We start from the raw sequence: 24,264 nt of genomic DNA on the forward strand, positions 1-24,264 counted from the left end.
CAGAATAACTTCCATCAGGCTTTTCCATCTCCCCCTTTTATAGAATACCCCAAACTTTCTGAGAAATCTGAGCATCACCAAGAACCAACAGAAAGCATGACAGTAACGACTGGGTCTGCAAAGGCAGAGTAGTACTGCAGGATCAAGTCACATGCAGCTGATGGAAGATGGTACAGTTCTAGCAGTCTCAAAAGGTGGCTCATATTTAAATGTATGAACTACTGAATGGTGTCCTGTTTTCTTTTTAGAAAGCAAAAACCTATGCCATGTGTACTAAACAATTATCTAAACTTTTCCCACACTGGGAGTTGTTAGTGATAGAGTAGCCTGTAAAGAATAGGCACTTATCCCAAGAATTGGCTAAAAAGGGAGTATTATTTGGTAGGTATGGCACCAAAATACAACCATTGTGCTTTCTCACATACATATGCTGTACAGATGGAGGCTCAAACAGACACAGAGTTTTAGGTTGTTGGCAGGCTGTGTTTTTTCTTTTTGCTCCGGCAAGATTTGCAAATGCAGCAGATGATGCATGGAGATGCCACGAGCAGCAAGGGAGAGGTCACCAATGCTATGATACCTAGTCCAACGAGGATCCCCACAACCTGAAAGACATGGTGGGGAAAAATATGTATTTAGCTAATGTGGAAAATAAAATACACGTGTGCATGCATAAGCACAGCATAGGTCACAAAAAATAGATGAAAACATGAAAATAATCATCTTGGTCCTTCACTGAAGGGTAAAATCTCTTCACTTCATGCATGCGTGAGAGCTCTGCTCAGCTGGCTAGGAACGCACCTGTGTTCTGTTCCACATCACTGAAGCCCGCGAGTGGCCCAGCTTGTTTCTGCAAGGGCCTCTGTCATAATGTCTTAAGAAGATATCATTCTGAAAAAAAAAAAAAAAAGAGAAGCTGTAAAAGCAGGTTACAGTACTGCAGGGAGAGGTTCAAGACTGGACTGGAAATACAAGTTTCCTGACACTGCTTTAAAATTACCAGCTGCCAGCAGACAAGTTCACCTGTCTTCCACATAATTATCTAGAGAAACTTCTTGCAGTTTCAAAAAGTGTGGTGTGTTTGGAACCTGAGCTATTGCATAGCATCTTCCCTCCCCCACTTTCAAAAAGCATAAGCATATGCGTAGCACTTACTGCACAAGTACCTAGTCTATAATTTGGTGACGATAAAAGGGCCTGTAAATGACAGATATTTCTGAAAGCTAGCAATCCTGAGGTACTTCTACTTTCTGTTCTCCTGCTGTCCCTGCACTTTAGAGTCATTTTCTTCCTAGGCTTAGCAGGAAAATCTAAAAAATAGGAAATACCTGTTTCCCTTCTCTTTTCTCAGTGATACTTTTTAAATTATCCATTTTTAATTCAGCAAGCGACTAACGCCCTGCACTACCCTCCCCTAGCCAGCTGTGCTGTAACCTGACGCTGCTTCCTCTTTCATTTTTCAGCCATACTCTTCAGCTCTGCAGTTATTACCTTCATCTATACCTGCAGGTCCTGTAACCCTGCACATTTACAAAAACTACATATGAATCGCAGAACTACAGTTTCTTTTTTCTTTCTCCTTTGAACTGACGAAAACTTGGTAAGGACATGTCTGCAGTCTGTGAGAATCTGCCAGTCTTCCAGTTCAGCATGGTGTTAAGCAATCACTGTGTACTGTATGTATTCTGAGGCAAGCTGTAAGACTCATGTTGAAAAAGCGTGCTCACACACACAGAAACGGGACATAACACTAAGTGAAACCTGTTTAGCATGCTGAGAAAAGGAAGGATGAAGAATGAGGAAGTCCCATTTTTTGCTGGCTGTGGAATACAAAAAGAAGAAAAGCCATGCAGCATCTAACGTTGTATTTCAAGTGCTGGTAAAGTCCCTTTCATGTTCCCACAGTTGTTACTGATGACCATGCCAAAAAGGGATGCTGTCAAGAGTACACACAATACACAACAATATGACTTCCTGTACTCTTAATCCTGCTAGGAAGCTTGAAGTCCATACAAGTTGAGACTAACTGGTATCACTTGAGAAATAACTCGCAACCTGCAGTTCATAATCCATGTTCATAATCCAACATTTTTATCCTCAAGCCTACTAACCAATCACTCTCTTCAGCAAACATGACAGTAGAGATGGACTAGTAAAGGAGACCTAGCCATATGAGCTCTTAACGCACCCACCTGTGAAACAACCCTCTTCACCTAGTACCATACCATTTTTTGCACAGGCTGTGACCCTTGCAGTTAGAGCAGGTAGAAGACACTTCCTGGCTGTCAACCAAACTACTTTTACTGCACTGGAAGAGGGAATCAGAGAAAGGTAGTGCTGGAATGGACCTCCAGAAAGCAACCAGTCTGTTCCATTTCCCTCAAATAACTAGCATGGGACCCACAGACATGGCTATAGTCCTTTATAGAAAAAGAATAAAAGTACTGGATGAATGAGAAGAAAGAAATGAAGTTAGAAGCTGAATTGAGCCAAGACGTACGCTAGGATATCAACGAGTTAGTGGAGAGCTTGTACAGGGCCTCAGACTAACCCCAACCCCATTACCCTTTATATAGCTGTTTTTTTCTGCAGCACTTACGTCCAAGTTCTGTAGACAGTACCAGCAAAATGTGTGCTTGCAGTTCTTGCACATCATCTGAGCGCAGCCCTCGTTTCGCTCAATATAGATCCGACAAACTGGGCACTGCTTAATTGGTGCCTCTGTCTCCGTTCCAATAAGTGATCTAGAAGAGAAGGGAAATATTCAAGTGAAATGTGAATAAAATTATTGTTGATATTCAGCTCCACTGCCTAATGTGTACTGTGCTTATTTTTCAGAGCATCTAATGTTGTTGTCTTATGGCACTCAACGTGTGAAGCTTATATTCAGTACAATACACTGAAGTATACTCACTAGTAGGTGTAAGATTATTTGTATCATGTAAAAGTGAAATCCATTCCCTTGGTCTTTTATGGTACATAGACCCAACACTTACTATGCCCACAAACGTATCACCTATAGCATTAAAAATTAGCACTTTGTAAGACAGCTTGCACAATTCATTTAACATGACTGGGTTATGCAACTTATAGCACTGTCTCAGCCCAAGCAAAATAGCCTTAAGCTCCACTAAAGCCAAAGATCAAACCTGGAGAAAAAAAATTATGGCGAGAGCTCTTTGGAAACTCCTATTCGATGAAGTCTCTAGCAAGGAGAATGCTTAAATAAGTCTTTCATTCCTTGCGAAAAATGACAGGAAACTTTGAACACACATGACTGAACATAATCTGATTCTGAAAACAAAGATGGATGGTCACAGACATTATAGAATTTAAATACAAAAGTGTTTACTTTTTGTAGATTAATGCCTTATGTAACCTTATCTGTAGATCATTTATACCTATGCAAAAGGAGCATAAATCAGATTTCTCACACCAAATCGGACATTTTACACCCACTCTGCATAAGAGTTAAGATTTGTGTATGCAGAGATTCTATAAATATTAAGCAGGGGTGATTTCTTAATCACAGTACAAGCAAAGTTTGGATCCCAGAATATTAGTGTATTGGATTTTTTGTATGGGCACAAGTCATAGTTCTAGCATGCAAACAAAGCCTTCAGGCAGATTCAAAGTCCCAGAAGGCTTCACCTTTCAGAAGTGTCAGTGGCAACCCAAACTTGCTAAGTACACAAATAATTCGAAGTACTAAAAAATAAAATGTATCATTTAAAATAATAATTAGACTGGAATTATATTTAGGAAACACCAGAAGAGATGGACAGTCTCAGAGATGCACCTAAGGAGCTAGAAAGAAGCCGCTCCATGAAACTAATGTGAGGCACAGAGCTAGCACCTCATGCCAAAAAGAATCAAAAGACCGTGTAGCCTCCATGGGTTCCCCTCTTACCCCTGCTCAGTTGGTACTGGAATAGTTTGGTTTTCCTGGCACAGGCGCTGCGGGTGCCATGCCTCCTTGCAAGAGGAGCAGAACGTCAGGCGGCAAGCTGGGCACTCCACCGGCACCGGCGCTCCCGACTCGCTCAGTGCTATACGGCACACTGTTTGGCAGTCGACCGCAGGGCACCACGTCCTCTGGGGGTCCAAGTGGACTTCTGAAATGTAACAGAGAGAGAAATAAAACTGTTCACACAGTTCCCTTCTCATTCCAGTGGCGTGTGTCTAGGTACACAAGACCCAGCTCTGCATGTGGGTGGGGAAGTTGAAGCCCTCCGCGCCCACACCTGTGGGCATTCACGCCTACTCCTCTCCTTTAGGCAGGTCTGCAGTTACGCTCTACACTAGCAGCATTGCAAGACTGGCAATACACAACATGGGACATATTCTTTGCCTTTACAGGGAGGTACAAAAGACGAACGTAACTGCTGCTGGCTGAGAAGCACGTGTCTTTTGTGACTTTAGGCCATTCCATGTCTTTCATGTGTACAAGCCATGCAGTATCTGTCATGCAAATAGCAGAAGGACTGCCATTAAATTAATGTCACATCACTTTCCGTGCCTTATTTTCTCCCTTCTATCTACAAACTTCAATTAATATTCACTTTATTATATGATCACTATTTGTAAGGTATCAGATTACAGTAACAGTCAAGGCAAGATTCAGGGTGGAAACACTGAGTTACAGACATCACCACAGGGCAGTGAATGATAAATGTGGATTCTTCCTCTCACTCCCCAACCTTTATTCAATGAATCTGGGCTTGCAACAGAAACCCACCTGAAACATGTTAGGGGTGCCCATTGTGTGTGCACTTTATACTGTTCAAGTCCATGAGGTGCAGCCAACCACTCCCACCCTGCAGAGCGTCCCTGGAAAAGGGCTGTCATGTCTGCAGGAGCTACCTGCATCTCCTCCTTCCCTAGGAGCTCTCTGGTACCACCACTGAAAATAAATAGATGGATGGGATGTCTCAGGAACAGGTGGAAATCCCCGGCTGTGAGGTGTCAAAAGCCATTACAAAGTTCTTCTGTACCTCCAGCAGATAAAATACTGTCCCACTTAAAATAAAAGGCTGCACAAGCGCTCCAGACAGATGTTTTCCGGCAAATTTTGCTGTAACAGTTGAAGGCACTTCCTCCTATGCGCACCCCGCTGCCTGCACTGCTCCTCTGCAGGAGGTTGCTGGTAGCCCACAGTGAAGGGGGCTGGTGGATGGGTATCTAGCAGGTGCTCCAGTCAGCACGAAAAACAGTGGTATCAGTTCAGTGTCTAGATATCCAGGAACTAGAAACTGTACAACTAGAAATGTGTTCAAAGAAATAAAACTTTCCCCCAAGCTCTCAAGTATTTAGATACACATGCATGAACACCTGGGGAGAAGGACACCCCACAAACTTCATATCCTAACATGCACTAGAAACTCAGTTCTTTTCCAGTATGCCAAACCTCTCTGCCCACCTTGAAAACTTCCAATTTCTTTAAGGCCATCCCTCCCTCACGTTTGTCCAGGACACTTAAGTGAGGAACCATGTAAGGATGATCATCCTCTCTGCTGGCTGCAGGACACACAGGTACACAATGCTCTGACTACAGGTAATTTTTAAGTCTGTGTCAGAATGCTCTGACAGATGTGGAGAATTTCTACATCCATGGCAAAGGTTGTCATCTATAATTTAGACAATGCCAGCAAAACACCTGTACCATCTACCTCCAGCCACTTCATGCATCTAGTTGGCTTCTTTCCTCTTAATCTCTTACATGTGCTTCCTTTGCCCCTCAAAACAAACAAACATTTTGCTTTCTACTGAATGAAAGCCAGAACAAAACAGTTTGCAGCTTCATTTGTGGGGAGAAGAGAGATGTGGATGGGCACTACAAGCCATTTTACATTTTTAAACATTTTCAAAAAGTAGGATCCTGACTGAGAAATCATTATTTCTGTAGCTTCCCTCGGTGTTTCTTAAAAGAAACTCTGAACTGGGTAAGACCATGGCCTAGTACCGGCTATTGCATTTAAGTCTTCACACAGTAGGTTCTGTATGCTTTCTGTTGATAAACAGCAGTTAAAATGAGATAAATCACAATGCCTGCAGATAGCTACTTAACATACTCAACTTTGGAAACCTGAATTTTCCCATCCTGTTTTTGGATGAAAGACAGGATGTCTGGTTTTGACATCACTGGGAGGAGGGGAGTTGCGTTGTAAATCTTAGTGATTTTTAAAAATTTGTTGCAGCAAGATGTAATGCATGAGATGAAACTCCCCCCTCTCCCACTTCCTCCATTTTACAAAGAACCTACAGACAGTGGTTTGCAATCCATGCTGTCTCATACTGTTTGGTTTACCATGGAGTACAAGTGAAACCAAGAAAAACTAAAAAGGAGCAGCCAAAAAAAGGAAAGAGGCTATCATATTGCTCTGACAAGTTGCTCTATCTTTCAGTTAGGGCCATTTCTCCCCCGAGCTTTTCCCCTGCTTCCCCACAGCCAATTCAGCCTCACTTGCTCCACTGTCAGGAGGAAAGCCTTCCCCAACAGTGCCAGTACCGGGCAGGGATCTGGCCAGTTTTCACAAAACATGTGAGCAAGCAGTGAGATGTGGGAGACAGACAGGGGAAATGCAGCACCCTGAAGAAAGAATTTCTGGCTCAGGAGAGGTACTCACTGAAAGGATGAGCCTATGCCTTTCACAGAATATTAGCAACACCTCCTTTTAAAATGGACTACTTTTCAGTCAAGCATAAAATGAAGGTTCTCATCATCCACCACTTGGCCTATTAAGCAATTGTCACAGTAATAGAAATATAATGCATATGTCCTAACCACATCCTATTCCTCTATTTCGTTACTTCTGATGACCACATCAACCCCATCCAAAACAGACATAGAGCAATTCCTGTTTCTTCTATTAACATATGCTTCACGGAAGGTCTGTGGCTAGGTCCTGCCTGGAGGCAGAGGAGTTATAGATATGTAAGAAAGCTTGGGTTTAAGCCTGAAAACATTTGCATTCTAAGAACACAAAACCCACAAGAGGACAGAATATTTTCAGTGCATTCCTTATAAAACTACGCAAGTGTCTATAGATATACAATTGTATGCCAATTACTTCTCACTACTTCGTCGCCAAATATTAATTGTCCATTTTTTTAAAAAAGAAGGAAATGGAGAGGAAATCTATTTTACTAAAATAAATAGCACAGCTGGGGGATGGGGAAAATAGGTTTTGGATGTATAAGTCCTTCTTCAGGTCTTCAAAATTTTCCTCAAAATTCATCTCACAATGGAAAATGTCTAGAAAGGTGAGAAGCATTGGCTTTACCAATCACGTGAAGACTGGTAAACAAAGACTACAGAGCAAGAGCAAGTCTTTTGACTTACTCAAGAAGCTGGCTATTTATTTCTAGCATTTCTAGTAAATGGGGGGCTGAAGGGAAGAGCCTGTATCTCAAAAGAATAAAGCTGAGAGAAGGGTCTAAATATAGGAAGCTGAAGGGTTTGAATAAAGGGCTCTGTTATCAGAGAAAAAGTCATGAAGAACACCTTAGTACCTCCCTACTTTAAGAATCAGAATTTGGCCTATTGCATTTGCAAGCATGGAAAAGAAGATGGTACAGCAAGGTCTGGCAAACTCATTGTTCTCTACTTATTTCCCTTACCACGCTGACTCCTTCTTCCCACAAACAAAAAGCCATAGAAAGCCCAAGTTGGCTCTTCTCCAGCACCCGGTCTGAAGAAAAAAACTGAAAACTAAGAAGAAAAGGGAGCTCAAAACATTTCACGTATAAAGGTTGTCTTAATTTTTAAATGAACCCTGAAAGGCTGATAAGAGCAATGCTACTATTATGCTGTATTTCAGTTCTTCAAAATGTTCTCTGTCATTAAGTAAATCAAATGAATTCCCTCAGAAGACGTACTTGGCTCAGCTTCTGGCTGATATCAGCCCTGCCCACCGGGCTGCACCCTGACTGAAGCTCACGTGTTTTTAGGGAAAGGCCCATGGTTCAACACAACGATCAATGAACTGCTTTTGCTACTAGGTCAAGAAGCCACGGCTGAGTTTGGCTTAGGGCTGGTGTGAGAATGGATTGTGAGGTGCACAGTGTCTGCAGCTGGCGAGAGCCCGTGGGAGAGGGCAGAGTTAGGCAGTAGCAGCCTGGGCTTTGCACAGTGCTAGGTTTGAAGAGGGCGAGGTTGCACTATAGCTGACACAGACACACGGCACACATCAGATCTCAGCTGCCAGGAGACCCTGGGCAGATTCTGGGTCAGAATTTGGCCCCAGCAGGTGCCATCAGGAAGGTTTATTGCTAGTTTCAGAAAAAGACCGTCAGGCCAGTGTTGGCGTTGGTTGGGGCAGGCTAGGGTCAGGTCTGAGAACAGAGCTTCAGGCTAGCAGAAGCTGATAAGCCAGGTCCAGTCAGAAAGGTCCGCCCTGGGGGCAGTGCTAAACCCAGGATAAGCAAAAGGTCTTGGATGGGGTTGGGATTAGTGCTGGTGTCCAGGTTAGAGCTTGCATTAGCAGAAAATGTTGTTCCCAGGCATCAATAAGCTGGATTTATTGCTGGGGCCAACAGGCAAGGCAAAAAACCTAGGGTTTAAGCCTGCCGCTTGGATGCCAGTTTTACTCATCATAAAGGAGAAAGGACAGCTCTTAGAAACATCATGAAGAGAGGTAGTGGAGGTGGAGGAGGATTTGTCAGACTTAGGCAAGAAAGAAAAGAAGAAGGATTTAAAAAATAGACAAGTTTCATGCTTCTGTGTGTGGGAGACAGTAAAAAAAAAAATAAAAAGAGATGTAACAGGGAGTTGGACAAAAGATCATGAGTTCAACTTTGGCTAGTTACAGAGGAGGAGATACCAGGAAATGATTAGTTTTACAGTCTTCAGTTGAAAAAAGGTCTTACATAAAACAGATTAATGTATTGCAAGAATGTCTCTCTCTCTTAACCCTTTAATATGGTGATTTAACAAGCTTTGATTTCCACTGTCTGGGGCTGTAGACAAGCCACTACTTGGCTTATGAACTGGAGGGACTTCCTAAGGAATTAAGGGCAAATGAGAAGAAGGTAAAGTAGGAGAGAGAAATAAAAAATGAAAGCAGGGTTTGGGATTTTTTTTTTCTTTTTTGGCCTGAGTGCCTGCAAATCATAGCTACAATCTGCATCTGCCCATGTACTCTGGGGCATACTTGGGTATACTCATTCTGCAGTTTTTGTACTTCATGGTCATTCACTGTGACTCACACCAGATGAGATTCTGTAAAAAAACATATATTCTTCTATCTGACCATCTTTTCAAGTGCATTACTGTGCCTAACTTTTATGAATCTCTGCATTTTCATACACATTCCCGATCCATCTGCATCTAAGTGTGCATGCAAAGCAAGAACACAAATGCAGTCTTTCAAGGAAAGTTTGAAAACAGGCACAGTCAGGGCAGATCAGTCCCAAATACGCTACCCTGCAAGCTATCACAGAGTGAGTTCTTTGAAAAACACTGCAACTTCCAGCTGGGACTTTCAAGTTGGTGTCAGTCTTTAAAACCGGTGTGGGTCCTCATCTTTCTGACTAGCAAGTTTCTTCTTCAGTCTTGGCAAGGAACCATTTCCTGAAGCAGAAGGCTAATCTCTGGCATAGCAAAGTAGTAGTAGTAGCAGAAGGCTAACCTCTGGCCCCAGTAAGACCTTCAGTTTCAATCTTCTTTAGTAATAGACCTTACTCTGTAATGAGGGGTCCAATTATCCCTCAGGAAAAAATAAAATATAGTAGATGAACACACATGAGGCTTCTACATAAGAAAGCTCTCTTGCAGGGATGTTTGCAAAAATCCCCATCACACTGCAGGGTCTGTCCCCCCAAGAAGCTGGGAAGATCCCTATGGATGTATGAAAGGACAGTGTGCACCCTGCACCAGCCTCTAGCACCTTGTCTAGTTCTACCAGTACAACCACCACCTCAAGGACCCAGGATAAGCATGCTGCAGGAAGAACGATGGAGCCTCAGGCACGCAATCTGAGAGCGTTGCCCACAAGCTTGAGTAAAAGCATGGTATTTCAGTAAGATGCCACTCTGTTGATTCTGCTCCGCTGAAAGAATTTCAAATTTGTCTGTGGAGCAAAGTCAGACCTAGTGATTGCTCTTAAACTATTTCAAAACAAAGGCATCTTCTCTGTCTCTTCCTTAACTCACCCAACAGGCTTTGTCTTTGCACTACATAATACCGCTGCCTCCACTGACACTTTAAAAAGGAAGGTAATAGAAACCAAAAGGTTCGCACCTCGTTCAAACTTCAGCCTCTTGTATAACTGAAACTGGTCAACAGGCACCAAACAGGCAATCTGAAAAGAGAAACAAACACACAGAAAAAGCATTAGAAACATAGACTTAAAAAAAAATTAATAAGCACCCTGTTCTACACACCTGCTCTCCTGAGCTGGCATTCAAATCCTTCTTTTCCTGCTTGCTTTCACCACCACATTCCTCCATACCTTGACTTTCTTACCGTGCATAGGAAAGCCTTCTGTGTGGATTCTGTATTTACGTCAGGCTTCTCAGTTTTATTTGATGTCAGTTTAATGTAAAGAAGGGTGACAGCTGGCCAACCTCGGAGACTGCAGCATGTTGTTCATGCACAAGAATACAGCTCAAATGAACAGTTCCTCATTTATGTGTCCCAGTCTTAATGGCAGGGGTCACTTAGCTCTCAGGAACTTAAAAGCTAGTCTGGTTTCCATTTTTTATTCTCTTCACGGGTTTTGGGCTGAGACAGTTAATGCCATTGCTGTTGGAATTTGCCTTAGACACATGCCAGCCCACTGGGAGCTGGGCTGAAGTTAACAAATGTAGTTGGCATAGACAAACAGGCTTTGCTGATACATTTTACACATTACCATAATTAAACTAGCAGCCTAAAAGACTAAATGCTCTAATCTCCAATTAACAGTCTACTTAAGAAAACCAAATACCTTATTTAAAACTAATAAGCAAACCTGCATACAGGGTAAGGAGGGGTTAAAAAAAAACTTCACAGACACTTCAGGAGCCACATGTTTGTTGGACTCAGAATCTGAGATCATTCTCTTTATTTGATCCATTCGTAATACTGTACCAGCACTGAAAATGTCTTTCTCTTTTGCTGAAAATAAACTTAGACTAGTACTAATAGAAGGCCTGATCATCTGAAGCACTGTGAGACAGTGTAGAACTGACAGCTTCAAAGTGAAGGGCTCTCAACCATCACATCCAATATCCCACCACAGTCCTTCAGATTACTGTAAAAGGCAAAATTTTGCCCTTAATGAAGTGGACACTGGCCATTGCTATCCTTCTGGGTTGTGTGACAGTGCTCATGAGAAGAAATACAAAGACAAAAAAAAATATATTCAATATCATGCTGTGAATACATTTGCTTTCACAGATGGAAAAAAGAAAATAATATATCTATTTGTATATTATAAAATATGAAATTGCTTTATTAAGATCTCAAATCAATTGGAACTAAAATTGCATTTTGAAGCAGATGTTTGGATAATTTATTTGACCTAAACCAATGTCATACATAAAATAATCCAACTGATGTGAAGATTTAAGTGTTCAAAGATGCTTAAAAGTCTTACAGTTGAAGAAGTCAAAGGATTTAATATCAAAATGGGAAACACCAACAAATCTTTAGAAATCTTACATATTCTTAGTCTAGTAAGTCAGCCCTGGATCAAAGTACTGTTCTCATTCAGTTTCTGAATTCAGGATGTAAACTATTTTTAATATGAAAGTATTTGCATGGCTAAACAATATTACATTAATATGACTGTAGGACACAGAGAGCTTCCTGGGAAACTCTTCACCTGTTCATCAGAAGTCAGCTGAAACACTCTTGGAAAACAAATAATAACTTAATCAAACAGGAAAAAAGCATGAAGTTCAGCAGCTTCAACAAAGAATGAAGCCAACCAATGAAGCTATATAAAACCCACAAGACACAGCATTTCAGTATTGCCCACTCCTCCCCAGGGCAGCTTCAGATCTAAACAGAGCTTGGAAAACAGAGTCATCTGCTTTTCTCTAGCTGCGTGAGCATTGGCAACTACTTTAAATTTTCCCTTCATTACAACTAAATTAAGACAAGTCTCAATGCTGTAAGAGCCACTTGAGTGAATTGTTTAGTTGTCTGGGGTCTTTCTGTGCTTGTTCTTGCTTTTAACAAACAGTTTTTCAAGAGCAGTTCTATTGAGCCCAGAATTTCCCATGCATCAAAAATTGGCCTTTTTGATTATAGTGGGAGCAGAGTTAGGAGGTTTTTTGCAGAGTTCAATAGGAAGCCGAGTCAGTGCTGAAAGCTTCCCTTTCTGCTATTGAAAACCTGGTCTTACCGTGCCAGCCTTCCCCACTGGCTTCACCCAGCCTCACTCTTCTTCCTACGTAGCCTCTTCACAGCTCAGCTCCCCCCTCCCTGCATGCAGCTCCGGGCACCAGCACCGGCAGCCCGCCACCTCTGCCACTGACTCCCCCAGGCTTTGAAAGACCAGCTCCTAATAGTACCCACATGGAGGTCAACCTGAGAGGTGCTGAGCTGAAGCCCCTCACAGATTTAGTATCTTTGGGCATGAGGAAAGGAATGCACAATCTGCTGCTGCCTGAATTCAGTGCCACATCAAAGCTGTACGTGCAAACTCAATAGAAAAAAAAAAGAAACATGAGGATCAGGTCCCCCCAAAAAACAGCAAATCCTTTCCTCAGTGAACTTTTAATCTCATTTACGCTTAACTGAGAAGGACAGCCGTAAGCACAGTAAGGGGATTATGTGTTTATGTCCTCCTACTTGGCATCAGAGTCTAAATGTTCATCTTCATAAAACTTTTCCAGCCCCACCCAGGAGTCCATCCCGAATACCTCCTCTCCTGCACAACCACACACACTCAGAGGATGGAGATCTAGGGAGGAAGCAAACCAACAACCCAGCAGATGGCAAAGGGGCAAAAGAGAAAGACCATGAGCACGTCAGAAAGCAGGCTTTTTTTGTTCTAGGCTATGAAATTATTCAATGCAGCAAGAAATGCTACAGGACAAGTTTTTGGGCTTTTTTTTTTAATACTGGGTTAAGTTTACAATGAAAACCTCTGAAGAAAATGAGAGGCAAGGACTCTCCTCTCCTCAAAAGACGTTGATTTGAGACTTACCAGATTGTTGGGAGTTGAAAGTTTTCTGGTTTTCTATACCCCGTAAGCAATGCCTTGCCTACTCTTGTTATAGAGCACCAGAATGTGTAAGAGCTCTGGCTAAGAACAGCAGCCTTCACCTCAAGTGAAAATATCCATGGAAAAAAAGCAAGATTTTGAAGGCTCACTACCACAAAAGGCTCCAGCTGGACCCTTGCCAAGTGTCCAAAAAGATTGCCCACCATGGTATGATAACTGGGAGTGCTATTACTACATAAGACAAAAGAGCAAAGGAATGAAAATGAAAGAGTATGAAATAATTTGCTTCACTTTACACAGGGGCAGACTGTTCCTTGTAACCAGGGCAGTGCAGTAACCAGGAGCCAAGGAAGAACAACTCCCCTGTTTTTAAAAACAGTTTAAACACTGGCTACCACAGTGGAAAGGGAAAATCACTACTCCACCTTTTCTCAGGCTTTCAAGGGAGATGCAAGGAGGCAATCGAGAACTGAACAGATCTTACTTCCTTTCACACCCATATGAATCAAACCTTGATAATGCCGAAGGAGGAAAGTTCACCAGGCCATGTGCTTCTGCCTTTCTCGGTTTAGCAGATACGCAGCTAGGGCAGATCCTGCACTGGCAGCAGCAACTGCTACTTGCAAAGGGTTGCATTGCCCACCTCTGTGAAAGTCCCACTCACAGAGGCACTGTCTAGTTTTGCAAGGAATGCAAAATAGTTATAATTTGGGCTGTGGTTTGCTTTTGAAAGGGGTATGGGGGTTCAATCTCTTTCTTGTTAGAAATTACACCCACGCCTTTCTTCATCAACTACCATGCTCACTGGAGTCATCATGAAATATTAAATTATTAATTTTCTCCATTAAGGAGCTCCTCTCTTATTTAGTAACAAATAAAAACAACATTAAGACTCTCTCATTTGCTCCCCTTGGATTTAAAAATGAGTAAATAAGAATAAAAATTTTAATTTTGACCCTGAAAAAGATAGGTTGGCCTGCAACATTTTCTCACCTTCCTCCTCATTTTACCATTTCAATCTCCCCTAGCAAAATGTAAACCAATTTTCAAATTAAAAATAAAACTGGTACTTTAAACTGACTCCCAATGGGATTTTTGTTCAGCTATGTATGGAATATAACGCAATTAAGAATTCTAAGATCTGGGTCACTGTCCCATTTCAGCACCACTTTACAAAGTGCTGACAACCCTCTGATAGGTTAGCACTGGTGTAGATCTTGGATTTACACAGACAGAGAAACAATAAGCAGAATCTGCACTGCATGCAAAGGGGTAATTCTCCTTGTCGAACTTGAGAGGCAAAAGGAGAGCCCAAATCAGTATCTCCTTTACTGCCTGCTGCACAGTTTTAATCCAAATCAGATTACGTATAAATGGATGGTTGGCATCAACGTTACAAGCTTCAAAACAACACAGGAATCAGAAATAGCAAAGCACAATCCCCTAGACATTATCCAAGTGAGTACTGCATTAGAAATCCCTGTATGCAGTTGAGACCTACCCTGATTTACAGCTTACACTGGTGACTGGATTTGCACCAAGTAAAACCATTTCAAACCATAATAAATTTCCCCTTATTTAGATTAGGGATATTAACTGGTCCAATTAAATCAATGGAGAAAATTCCCAAGAGAGGCAGGAATATTCTAGACAGAAGAAGTCTGCATGGTTAAAGAGAACTGCATTAACGTAAGATGTTCCTTCTACCTTCTGCTTCCAGGAACGAATCCAAATAATCTTTGTTTATTGTACTATCAGAGCTTGAAAGGACAAACATCTTGTTTAACGAGATTGCTTTTAAACTTTCCTTTTTTTTTTGTGTAACCAGCTATTTGAAACAGAGTATGTAGCCAAAACCATTGCCTTCCCACAACCAACACCCATTTATTTCCACTTAAAACCAGCTATACTACAAGCAGCTGCTATATTGATGTAGCAGGTCAAGATATGACCTAGGATTGCACTTGATTTCAAGCACTCCAGTGGAACAATTCCTTCTGTTTGAATACACTATTTGTCAGAACAAAAACACTGCTGGGGTACGTACCAGTTTCAACTAGATTTTGTTAAAGTAGAAATAAAAAACAACCAAACACAGAAGTTTCAGAAAACTATTTTCAAAGTATTGAAAAGTACTATATTCTAGTTCAAATGATTTTTCATTTGAAGTTTCTTAAGAATAAAAGCCTGAAACATTTTCTTCTGAGGTCCAGTGAGACACATTGTTGTAGCTCTCCAAAAGTAAAGCCTTAACTCCCAACATCTCTTATACTCTATGAATAATGAGTTTACTCCCCAAACACTGACGAAATATTCAACTGGTTTAGAGAGACATATTCCTACTATTCACACTTGCTCATTTCTTCATGAGATATACAAGAAGAAATTCTATTTCCTGTTCAAAATGTTAACCAGAGCTTTTGCCTGCCTCCATCCCCCAAAACCAACACAAGAAGCATGTGTCTCAGAATCAAGACAAGAGCTGTGAAAAGACTCTCAGAATTTAGTACCAAAACAAGATAAACTCTGAAGAATTTTACCAAGAAGGTAAAACATACTTAAGTCACAATGAAGACAAATACATCACTGGAAAGCACTGAAGAGATGTTACACACCTTGAATAAGGACCTTGTGAGAGGGATGTAAAGGATCTTTCATAGCTATAATGTGTTATAAATTGCTTATAAGCTTTGTTATTAATTGTTCAGTTTCCTTATTGAAGAGAGCTCAATCCAAAATGCACTGAAGTCAACGGAAAGGCTTTCTTTCACTTCAAATTATGCCTAAATTCACGTTATCTCCCTTGTGCGGGCTAGGGCAAAAGGTATTTAAAAAGCAAATGAAACAACTGCTTTAGCTAACATAATTAGACACAATTTAGCCCAAAGTAGAGGAACCAATTTAACACCATGTCCATGTCAAAGACAGTTTGAGCTGCTATTTTTTCTCCAAACTGTAACAGTACCTGGTAAACATCAGTCACAGCAGAGTCTGGAATGGACATGACATGCAAAATACACTTTTTCAAAACCCTGACGCTAACACGGGAGAAAAAAAGACCAATTTTTTTTTTTTTCTCCCAGTGCAGGCAACACATCACTCCTCATGGCACTGTCCTGGTGAGGAACCTTTTCCTGCCAGAAGCCAGAGACCAAACACCCAGGCCCTCCAGAGGTGAGAAGGCTTATACTTTTACACAAGGAGTTTCAGAGTGTGTAATGAATAAACTGTAATTCTAAATAGTACTTCCATGCCATATTCAAGCACATTCTCTACCATCTGAATAAGGTTCTGGTTTTTAAATAATAGCTTTTAAAGGCCACATTTTCACATGGAACAGCCTTTATAGAGAAGAAAAAAGAATACAGAGTGCTCATACATAATCTGTAGTTTACGTACTAGTTTTTCAGATTATTAACGGAGACAATCTATTCTTTCTATTGTTCCTGGGGTTTTGGGGCATTTTCTTCCTTAAAGAAATAGGTACTTGGTAAACTACATAAGCAGTTCATTTTAACCAGGTTGGGGGCCTGTTTGTTTTTCAAGCGGAAGGTCTGTGTTTCAAGTGCATTGCCAAAAGGGAGCGTCAGAACATTCATTCATCCATGGGATACTAATGCACATTTGGGCTGTTTCATCATTCTGCCTTCAGCCCAAAAAGCACCCAAGGATTAAGCTAATGGTCCATTAATACATGCCCTGGAGTGTCCTCCTGCTTTACTAAGGGGAAATGTATCTCTGTAATTCCTATAGCATCATAACCCTGGCTTAACAGAGCAGAGTTCTTCTTAGCATTTGTTAGTTTTCTGTAAAAAACACATTTTCAATACAGGCTAGTTGCCTCCAATCTGGTGCAATGGATGGGAGGGACATTGCTACGCCCTCTCTGTATCTATGCAGAAGAAAGGAGGAAGGGAAACAGCTGGCTACTTTCTACAATAGCTGGATTCAGCCAAAGAAAAGCTCCATCATATGCCTGCACGCCATAACAAACATAGCTACGATACCCAGGCATTGATTCAGCTAAGAACGGCATTTAAAATTCATGCTGGAGAGGTGATCCTGATCTTTTCTGGTGAAAAAGGCATTTTTGGTATTGGGAATTACATTGCCACTGGTTGCATTTGAATAGGATTACATACTTCTACCACAGTTATGTCATCTGTATACACAGGGCTCAAGGGAACCCAGAAGATAAGCTGCTTTTCTTCAGTTCAGGGATGGAGATCTGATTCTCCTTGACCTTGTCCCTGCAAACAAATGCAGAGAGAATGCACAAAACCAGCAAAATCCCTTAGCCACCTTTTCTTCCTGGTTTGTTTTTTTTCCCCTGCTTGTGTTCCCAGGCCCAGCAGGGGCCTACCTGGCTCACAAAGCAAGCAAGCCAGAATAGCTGCAGGGCAACATCAGATTTGCCTGCAGTCTTCCATGTCCTTCTAGATGCACAGAGCAGCTGGCACGTATGAGGGTTCCAGCTACGCTGCCAACAGCTCCTCCGGATGTCATGTGTTTGGCACTAAGCCCAATTCAAAAATTTTACACCAGCCCTAAGTCAGACAGGAGGCTGCTTGAGCATTGCTGGGAGACCATCAGGCGGCCTGGTAGGGGCCATCTACAGCCCCCTTGAATCGCATTGTCCCAAGCAGTGCAAGAAGGTCTGAGGGACCGCATTTTCCCTCCAGTTTCTCCACCTCCAACTTTCAAACTGAACCTTCCAGTTACTCTGGGAGATTGTGCACGTGCAAACAGCTCTGCCTAAACATCATTTAGTTTCTGAGCTCTCAACCTCTCCCATCTCTGCCTTGGGAATGAAGACACTTCTCATATCTCTTAAGACCTACTTCCATCAGTTCTGTGCAAGATACCTTTCTTTCCATATAACTATACAGAGTCTTGCATGTTTATACTGGGCTGCAAATTGGTTGTTGCAGCCCAATATAAGCAAGCACGAAGAAATACTGGCCTTGTGTACCATCAGTTTGAGTTCTTGCTCTTGGGTTAAGTGAGGTGCAAGAATTTCAGCGTTTGCAGTCAAATCAAATCTGATTTAACTGACAATACTTACTAATGGAGGCTCAGCAATTCTGGGATACAGGGTATTCTGGTTGAGTCACCTGCATGGGTAATTCAGAGGTTGTCCGGATGCCAAGTAAGCCTTTCCTCAAGGCACAGAGGGAGGGGAAAAAGGAGCAAAACTCTTGAAAAACATCTGCTTATTTCTAATTCCTCTTGTCAGTCAGGCTTCTTGCCAAAAGCTCATTAAAGGTAATCAAAGGGAGGAAAAAGTGCATGATCATACTTATTATGTAGATAGAGAAGTTTGGGGGGTTTATGTTTAAAAAAGAGAAAGAAAAAAGTGTTGATACCTCTGCTTCTTGCAGGGTCCCATGGTTCAAGCATACTATGTCTGGACACGTGATAGGAGAACCACAGCCTTCTTGAATTGCCAGCTGCATGTACTGTTTTAGGCACTAGAAACAAGTAAAGAAAAGAAAAAAAAAAGTTATAGCCCACATGTTGGTAACACACAGATGCTAGAGATGCTGCACACCTCCACTGCCTTAATTGGCTGTCCTGAAGCTCCTGCACACAGAAAACATCAATTATTATAAGCACGAATGCTACAAGTCATTACATTGGAAAGAATGCAACAAAGAACAATTAATTATTCATGACTTCATCTGCTGAGCATTGCATTTACCCAAGTCAGCAAGGCAGACCTTTCAGTGCTAACAACCCCTACGCTCTGCTAAACTGGGATTGGAGGATTGGGGGAGGCAGTATCTTTCATCCTAATTAAACAGGCTTTGCTCTTTTGTCTGTCCTCCTGTGTTCTTAATTCAGACTCTCAGCCAGCAGCCTCCATTGTAGGAGACCTCATTTACAAGAAAGAGACTACTGTTCTCAGCTGCATAAAAGGGGAAGGGGATTTATTACCTGGTTAGGAGGTTATAATCTGCCCTAGAAGATGTGCAGCTATCAGTTCTCCCCACCCCCCATCACCCCCCCACAGATCAGGTAATTTCATGGTTTACCATGATTTATCATCAGCCTCTAGTCTATTGAGCAGGAGTTCAAAGTCCATTTCCAGCACGGAGGCTGCCTTATGAATGTTTCCAAATTGTTTCATTACACAAAAATGGCAGGCCTCCCCCCTCCAAGGAGTAAAAGCCCTCTGTTCTCCCCACATTTTATTTGGCATGCCAGTTTCAAATATAGTCAGCTTGTCTTCTTAACACATATTATAGAGTCTTCAACAGAATCAAAACTGGCACAATGGACCAAAGAACAGTGCTTGAATTGTATCTCCGAACTGCACAGTTAAGTAAGTGAGCTCACTTCTAAATCAAACAAAACAATCGAGTCTCCTCAAAATAATGACAAAGCATACAATAAATGGCAAATCACTGCTAACAAAATAACAAAACATGGACTTCTGGCAGATTTTGGTATCAGCCTGCATAGTTTATTGTAAACAAAAACCAACATATTTTACAAGCAGCAGGCCTAATGCAGCTTTGTTCCCTACAGATTTGTATTTCATGCCCACATGATAAACCTCTGCTCCTGCTCCTCAGTACTGCTGGCCTCTTCCCTTATTGCCCCATCAATTTTCAAGACATATGTCAAAGCGTAAGGTCTTTGAGACCTCCGTCTCTCTGCCAACTTTTGGAACAGGCACTGAGTTCAAAAGCTACTAGGTGGGTTATGGGGAAATCACAGCCTTTCAGCGCATCAGCTCTGGTAAAGCCCCAGGACCCTTCACAAACCATTTTTCCAGTATTTGTAGGCATTTAACATTCAAGTCTACATTAGTTTGTACTGGTCTGAGAAGGCCTTGCATATTGTGATCTGATTAAAGAAATTTCCTAATTTTTATTGTATTTTTATTGGAAAACTGGTACCCTCTCAAATGTCAGGGTAATTAGGACTTTTACAAATGGAAATGAGGTTTTCTTATTATTCTGTCTGTCTCTACTGAAATGTCCATGTCCACATGTTTTGGTTAATTCTGATGAACTATACAGAGATATTAGTTCAAGCAAGTAGAATCAGCTTAACTTAGTGGCATTTTAAATGAGCTTATTTTTGATTTGTAAATATTTGAAGCATATTCATTTAGAAGAATGTAGGAGTATAACCTAAATGGTAACTTTTAAATATCTAGCTCATTAAGCACTAATAGATTCAGATCCAGCACACACCCCTACAAGAAAGCAGCAGAGCAGGCTGCAAAGAATTGATGGTGCAAGTAGTATGTGGGAGGTGAGGGAGATACTCACAGGTGAAGAGCAAAAAAGAAATCATGTCAGTAACTGAAGGCAGTATTAGCTCCCTAGGGAATATCAGCCCAGATTTAACCATGAGCTATTCTTTTACTATTCAAACAGCAGTCTCAGTGCCCTGTCCCATCTCCTCGCCCACCTCTCCCAAAGGCATCTAGGCACAGTGCTTATAAAAAGTCAGTTTAACCACCGGATCAAATCACCCCACTTAGCACACACAGCTCCTCTACGGAGCAGTAAGCAGAAGCAGATACATAACCATGGTGGTGCCTGGGAGCAGGTACCCTAGAGATACCGGAGCTGCTGGGGCCCTGCCTACATCTGCTGCCACCACAGTCTGGGCAGTGGCAGCAGGCAGCACAGGGAGAGCCAAAAAAAGTGTCCCCAGAGCCCAGGGTGGCTCCCAGCGTCATTACTGATGTGGATGGAGACTGTGGGTGACCTGCTCCTGCAGCCCCACATTCATTAAGCGCCTGGCATTGCCCACATGCTTCAGATGATATCACAGGAGAAACAGGGTATCGAGTGCTCACTCCCTGCACAAATTCCCTCCCTGGTTTGTGCCTGCACCCAGCCTTCACCATGACCGATGCAAACAGAAAATTCTGCCCGCCGACTCCCCCAAAGCCTGCACGCACTGCAGTGTGTTGGATGCACTTCTTAGGTACGTGGGTGATGCTCCAGCAGAGCCTCCTAACATCTCACTCCCTCTCCTCATGGGAGACCTGATTACTTTCTGGATCAAGTCTCAGGGCAGCATTTGGGGAAGGGGGAATGTTTGCCTCCTGCCGAAGCATTTAGCTTGCCTTAATTCCTCAACAAGCACGGGAGAGCAACCTTTTACTTTCGCTAAGATCCTGGCTTCTGTCACCTCTGTGGTGCTGCCCAATACTTAGTAATTTGTTTTGACAGCATGGTACAGTGGATTTGTATTCTGGGGGCAGCTCAGGTCAGATGGTTACAGAGGGAGGACAAAGCCTGAGAAGTTACTGCAGGCCTAGCAGCAGCCCAGAGGCTTGTTCTTAATTTAGACTTCCAGGACAGAAGCTCAGACTGCTGACAATTACCCTTCCATGCAAGGATGGGCACGAAGCTTTTAAGGAGCTTCGATCCACAGTATGGATTTTGCAATCTGTTTTGATATGCAGTATCTAAATCATTAGGGTTACCAATCCAGCAGCACAGAGATTTCTGAGGATTGCTAATGCATCTGGATTCTCCTTCTCTTCTAGCTCGCTGCTTGGTTGTAGGGGAGGATAGGTGAGCAACCAGAGCCTTCTGTGATACTTTTAGAGGGTGCTGTGCTTTCAGAGGTTGACTTAGAGAGATTTTATAATAGGTCTGTGCAGTGCGATGGATCTTCAAATGTTTCACAGAAAACCTCCCTGTTAAATAATTTTTATAGATATTAAATCTTTTGCCTTGATTTTCTGTGCTTGGAGAAGGTGTGTGGGTGCAATTCAAGAAGCTGATGGGAGGACTTAAAGGTGCTGGGGAAACTCAAAGGAAGCATTTAACATTTACCACTGAAGGAGTAAGCTTTTTACCTAAGTCTGTACATGAATGAAGATGTGAACTTCTTGTTCCCTCTTTCACAAGTTAGCAGCAAAGAAGAGACAGTGGAAAATCACTAGAATTTTAAAATATGCCTTCACTTTGACAGTAAGGCTGTTTTTAGAGGGGTTTTACTATTATTTACAGCTCAGCTACTAATTTAGCTACTTACTTGAAAAGTGGCAAATAAAAGCATCTGAAAAGATGTACAAGCTGCAAATGTGATGAAAAGAGGATTCGATGTCTGTATAATGAATCATGACTGACCTTATCAGCAGTATGTCCTCCCACACTATGGAGAATACATTATACAGACATAAAATGTTAAGACTTACCATTTATTTTGTCTACAAAAATCAGCAGCGTCTCAGTTAGGAAAACTGCACACACTACCTATGATACTTAATTGCTCTACAAAGTGAAGGTAAGATCAAGATACTCAGCCTTTTGTGGTATTAGACTTCCTTGAAAGGATCTTAATGCTGACATTCAAGAAATCACCAGGTCTCAATGCCCTTGGGCTACACTCCCCCACCAGTTTCCGGCAGCGTGCACGGAGAGCAGTCAGTGGCTGCAGAGGCCGCACCACAGGACCTGTGGCTTACAATAACAGGTATACCATCGTCTTACTCTCCATGGGCCAGAGCAAGTCATCAGCAGTGACCTTCCTACCAGCACAGCGAGGTTTCCACGAATGCATCACATAGTCAAGGCAGAATGGTTGAGGCAACAGACTAAAAACCTGCTGAGGTCTTGCTGAACAGGTTTGAATCCTGCTGAATGCAGATGAAATTGGAGGTTTGGCTCCATTATGTTCACCCTTCAAATAAATGGCAGACACCAACCCAAGGAATTTTAACTTCCATACCTGCAAGTGTACCCTAATCAGTTACATTCCGTTTACTCAGATTTTCCCCCCTGAGCAACTATACCATGTACGTATCTGTGTTCTGGGATACATCACAAAATCCTCATGAAATCAAGCAAAAGCGATCAATTCAAATGTGATAATGTAATTCCACCAGTAAAACTCAGTACACCTAACAGAAGGTTTCGGTGCTGATCTAACTTTGAAAAAGTACGTTTTGCTCCTGGGGGACTACTGCCAACTTCAGTGGAAAGAGTACTACAAGTAATTTTTTCTCTGCCTGAGATTCATAATGTATAATGCGACCTTTTTCAAATAATTTGCTGTCTAAGCATTTTGGGGCAATAATTCTTTTTTCCTTTTATGCCGTTTTTGTCTTTCAGGCCATCACCTGCTTCTATTTAATAAAATAAGGTCAATATCCGTTTACCTACTTCACAAAAGGCTACTCATGAGTATCTAGTAAGTTAAGGCCTGTAAAATACCTGGATCAAATTACCATAGTACATGCAACATACATACATTTTTTTTTTTTTATCTTGCAGGACTTGTAAGAAAGATTACAATTTAGGCAAATATTTACATACGCCCCAAGTACACACTTCTCTCCTGGAGCTAAGGCTTTGCTGAAAGTGTATGTTGTAACATGAGGGAAGACTCTTTAAAAAAGCACTGAAAAGCCCAATCCAGCAATGCACAAACTAGTAACATAAAAAGTACTTTTTTCAGTAATAAACACTTCCTCTAATCTTCAAAAGTGTTTCCTATGGTCAGCTGTGAGCCCCAGGAATAGAAAATTCTGTTCAGGCTATTCATGGATTCTTCATTTCAACACTTCTCCTACATGCTGGTCTTAACTTAAACTTTTTTTTTCCACAAAGCATGTTGTATGGAGGGGATTTTTAATGTACTGACCAAAATTTAAAAAAAATTCTGTTTGGCAATGTATTAATCTGCAAAGGGACCACAACAGTTCTGCATTTTAACATAAAAATGATTTCAAAGTATAATTTCAGTATTGTGTTGCTAGGTAATGATGTGACAAAGGCACTATATCCCTCTCACTGTGAAATCTTATGTTTCTATTCAAAGCCTTTTTCAGATAATCTCCATACCAGAGACAAAAGATGAATCTCAATCATTCCTACATATTGCTTTTTCAAGTACCTTGACATGTCCCATTACCTTGCTCATCTCCCATCTGCATGCAGCTCTTCAGCTCCCTAAATGCAGCTTCATTGGTTTGGATGCAAAAGCATAAAAGGAGACAACATATGTGATGTGACAAAATTGAACAGGTAGCTTGTTATGAAAGATGGAGAGATGGGCTAGGAAGAAGAAAGAAACAGAAAGGGCTGGCCTATTTTCCTGTCAAATGCTACACATCTGTTTCTTCATT

The 24,264-nt window shown here is 41.7% G+C and overlaps 1 protein-coding gene across 1 annotated transcript in view; it reads right to left on the bottom strand.

Moving 5' to 3' along the window:
• Positions 1–284: 284 nt before the first annotated feature.
• The window catches only part of RNF144B (ring finger protein 144B), a 29,592-nt gene continuing 5,612 nt past the window's right edge, over positions 285–24,264 (bottom strand). Inside the window, exons 2-7 of the mRNA XM_009478980.2 lie at positions 18,524–18,628; positions 10,241–10,301; positions 3,911–4,115; positions 2,600–2,744; positions 802–891; positions 285–605 (exon numbers count right to left, since the gene is read on the bottom strand). Coding sequence (XP_009477255.1) covers positions 465–605; positions 802–891; positions 2,600–2,744; positions 3,911–4,115; positions 10,241–10,301; positions 18,524–18,628 — 747 coding nt within the window. The 3' untranslated portion in view covers positions 285–464. The remainder of the gene's footprint in view (positions 606–801; positions 892–2,599; positions 2,745–3,910; positions 4,116–10,240; positions 10,302–18,523; positions 18,629–24,264) is intronic.

This window comes from Pelecanus crispus, chromosome 2 (genome assembly GCF_030463565.1).
Source record: "Pelecanus crispus isolate bPelCri1 chromosome 2, bPelCri1.pri, whole genome shotgun sequence".
NCBI lineage: Eukaryota > Metazoa > Chordata > Aves > Pelecaniformes > Pelecanidae > Pelecanus > Pelecanus crispus.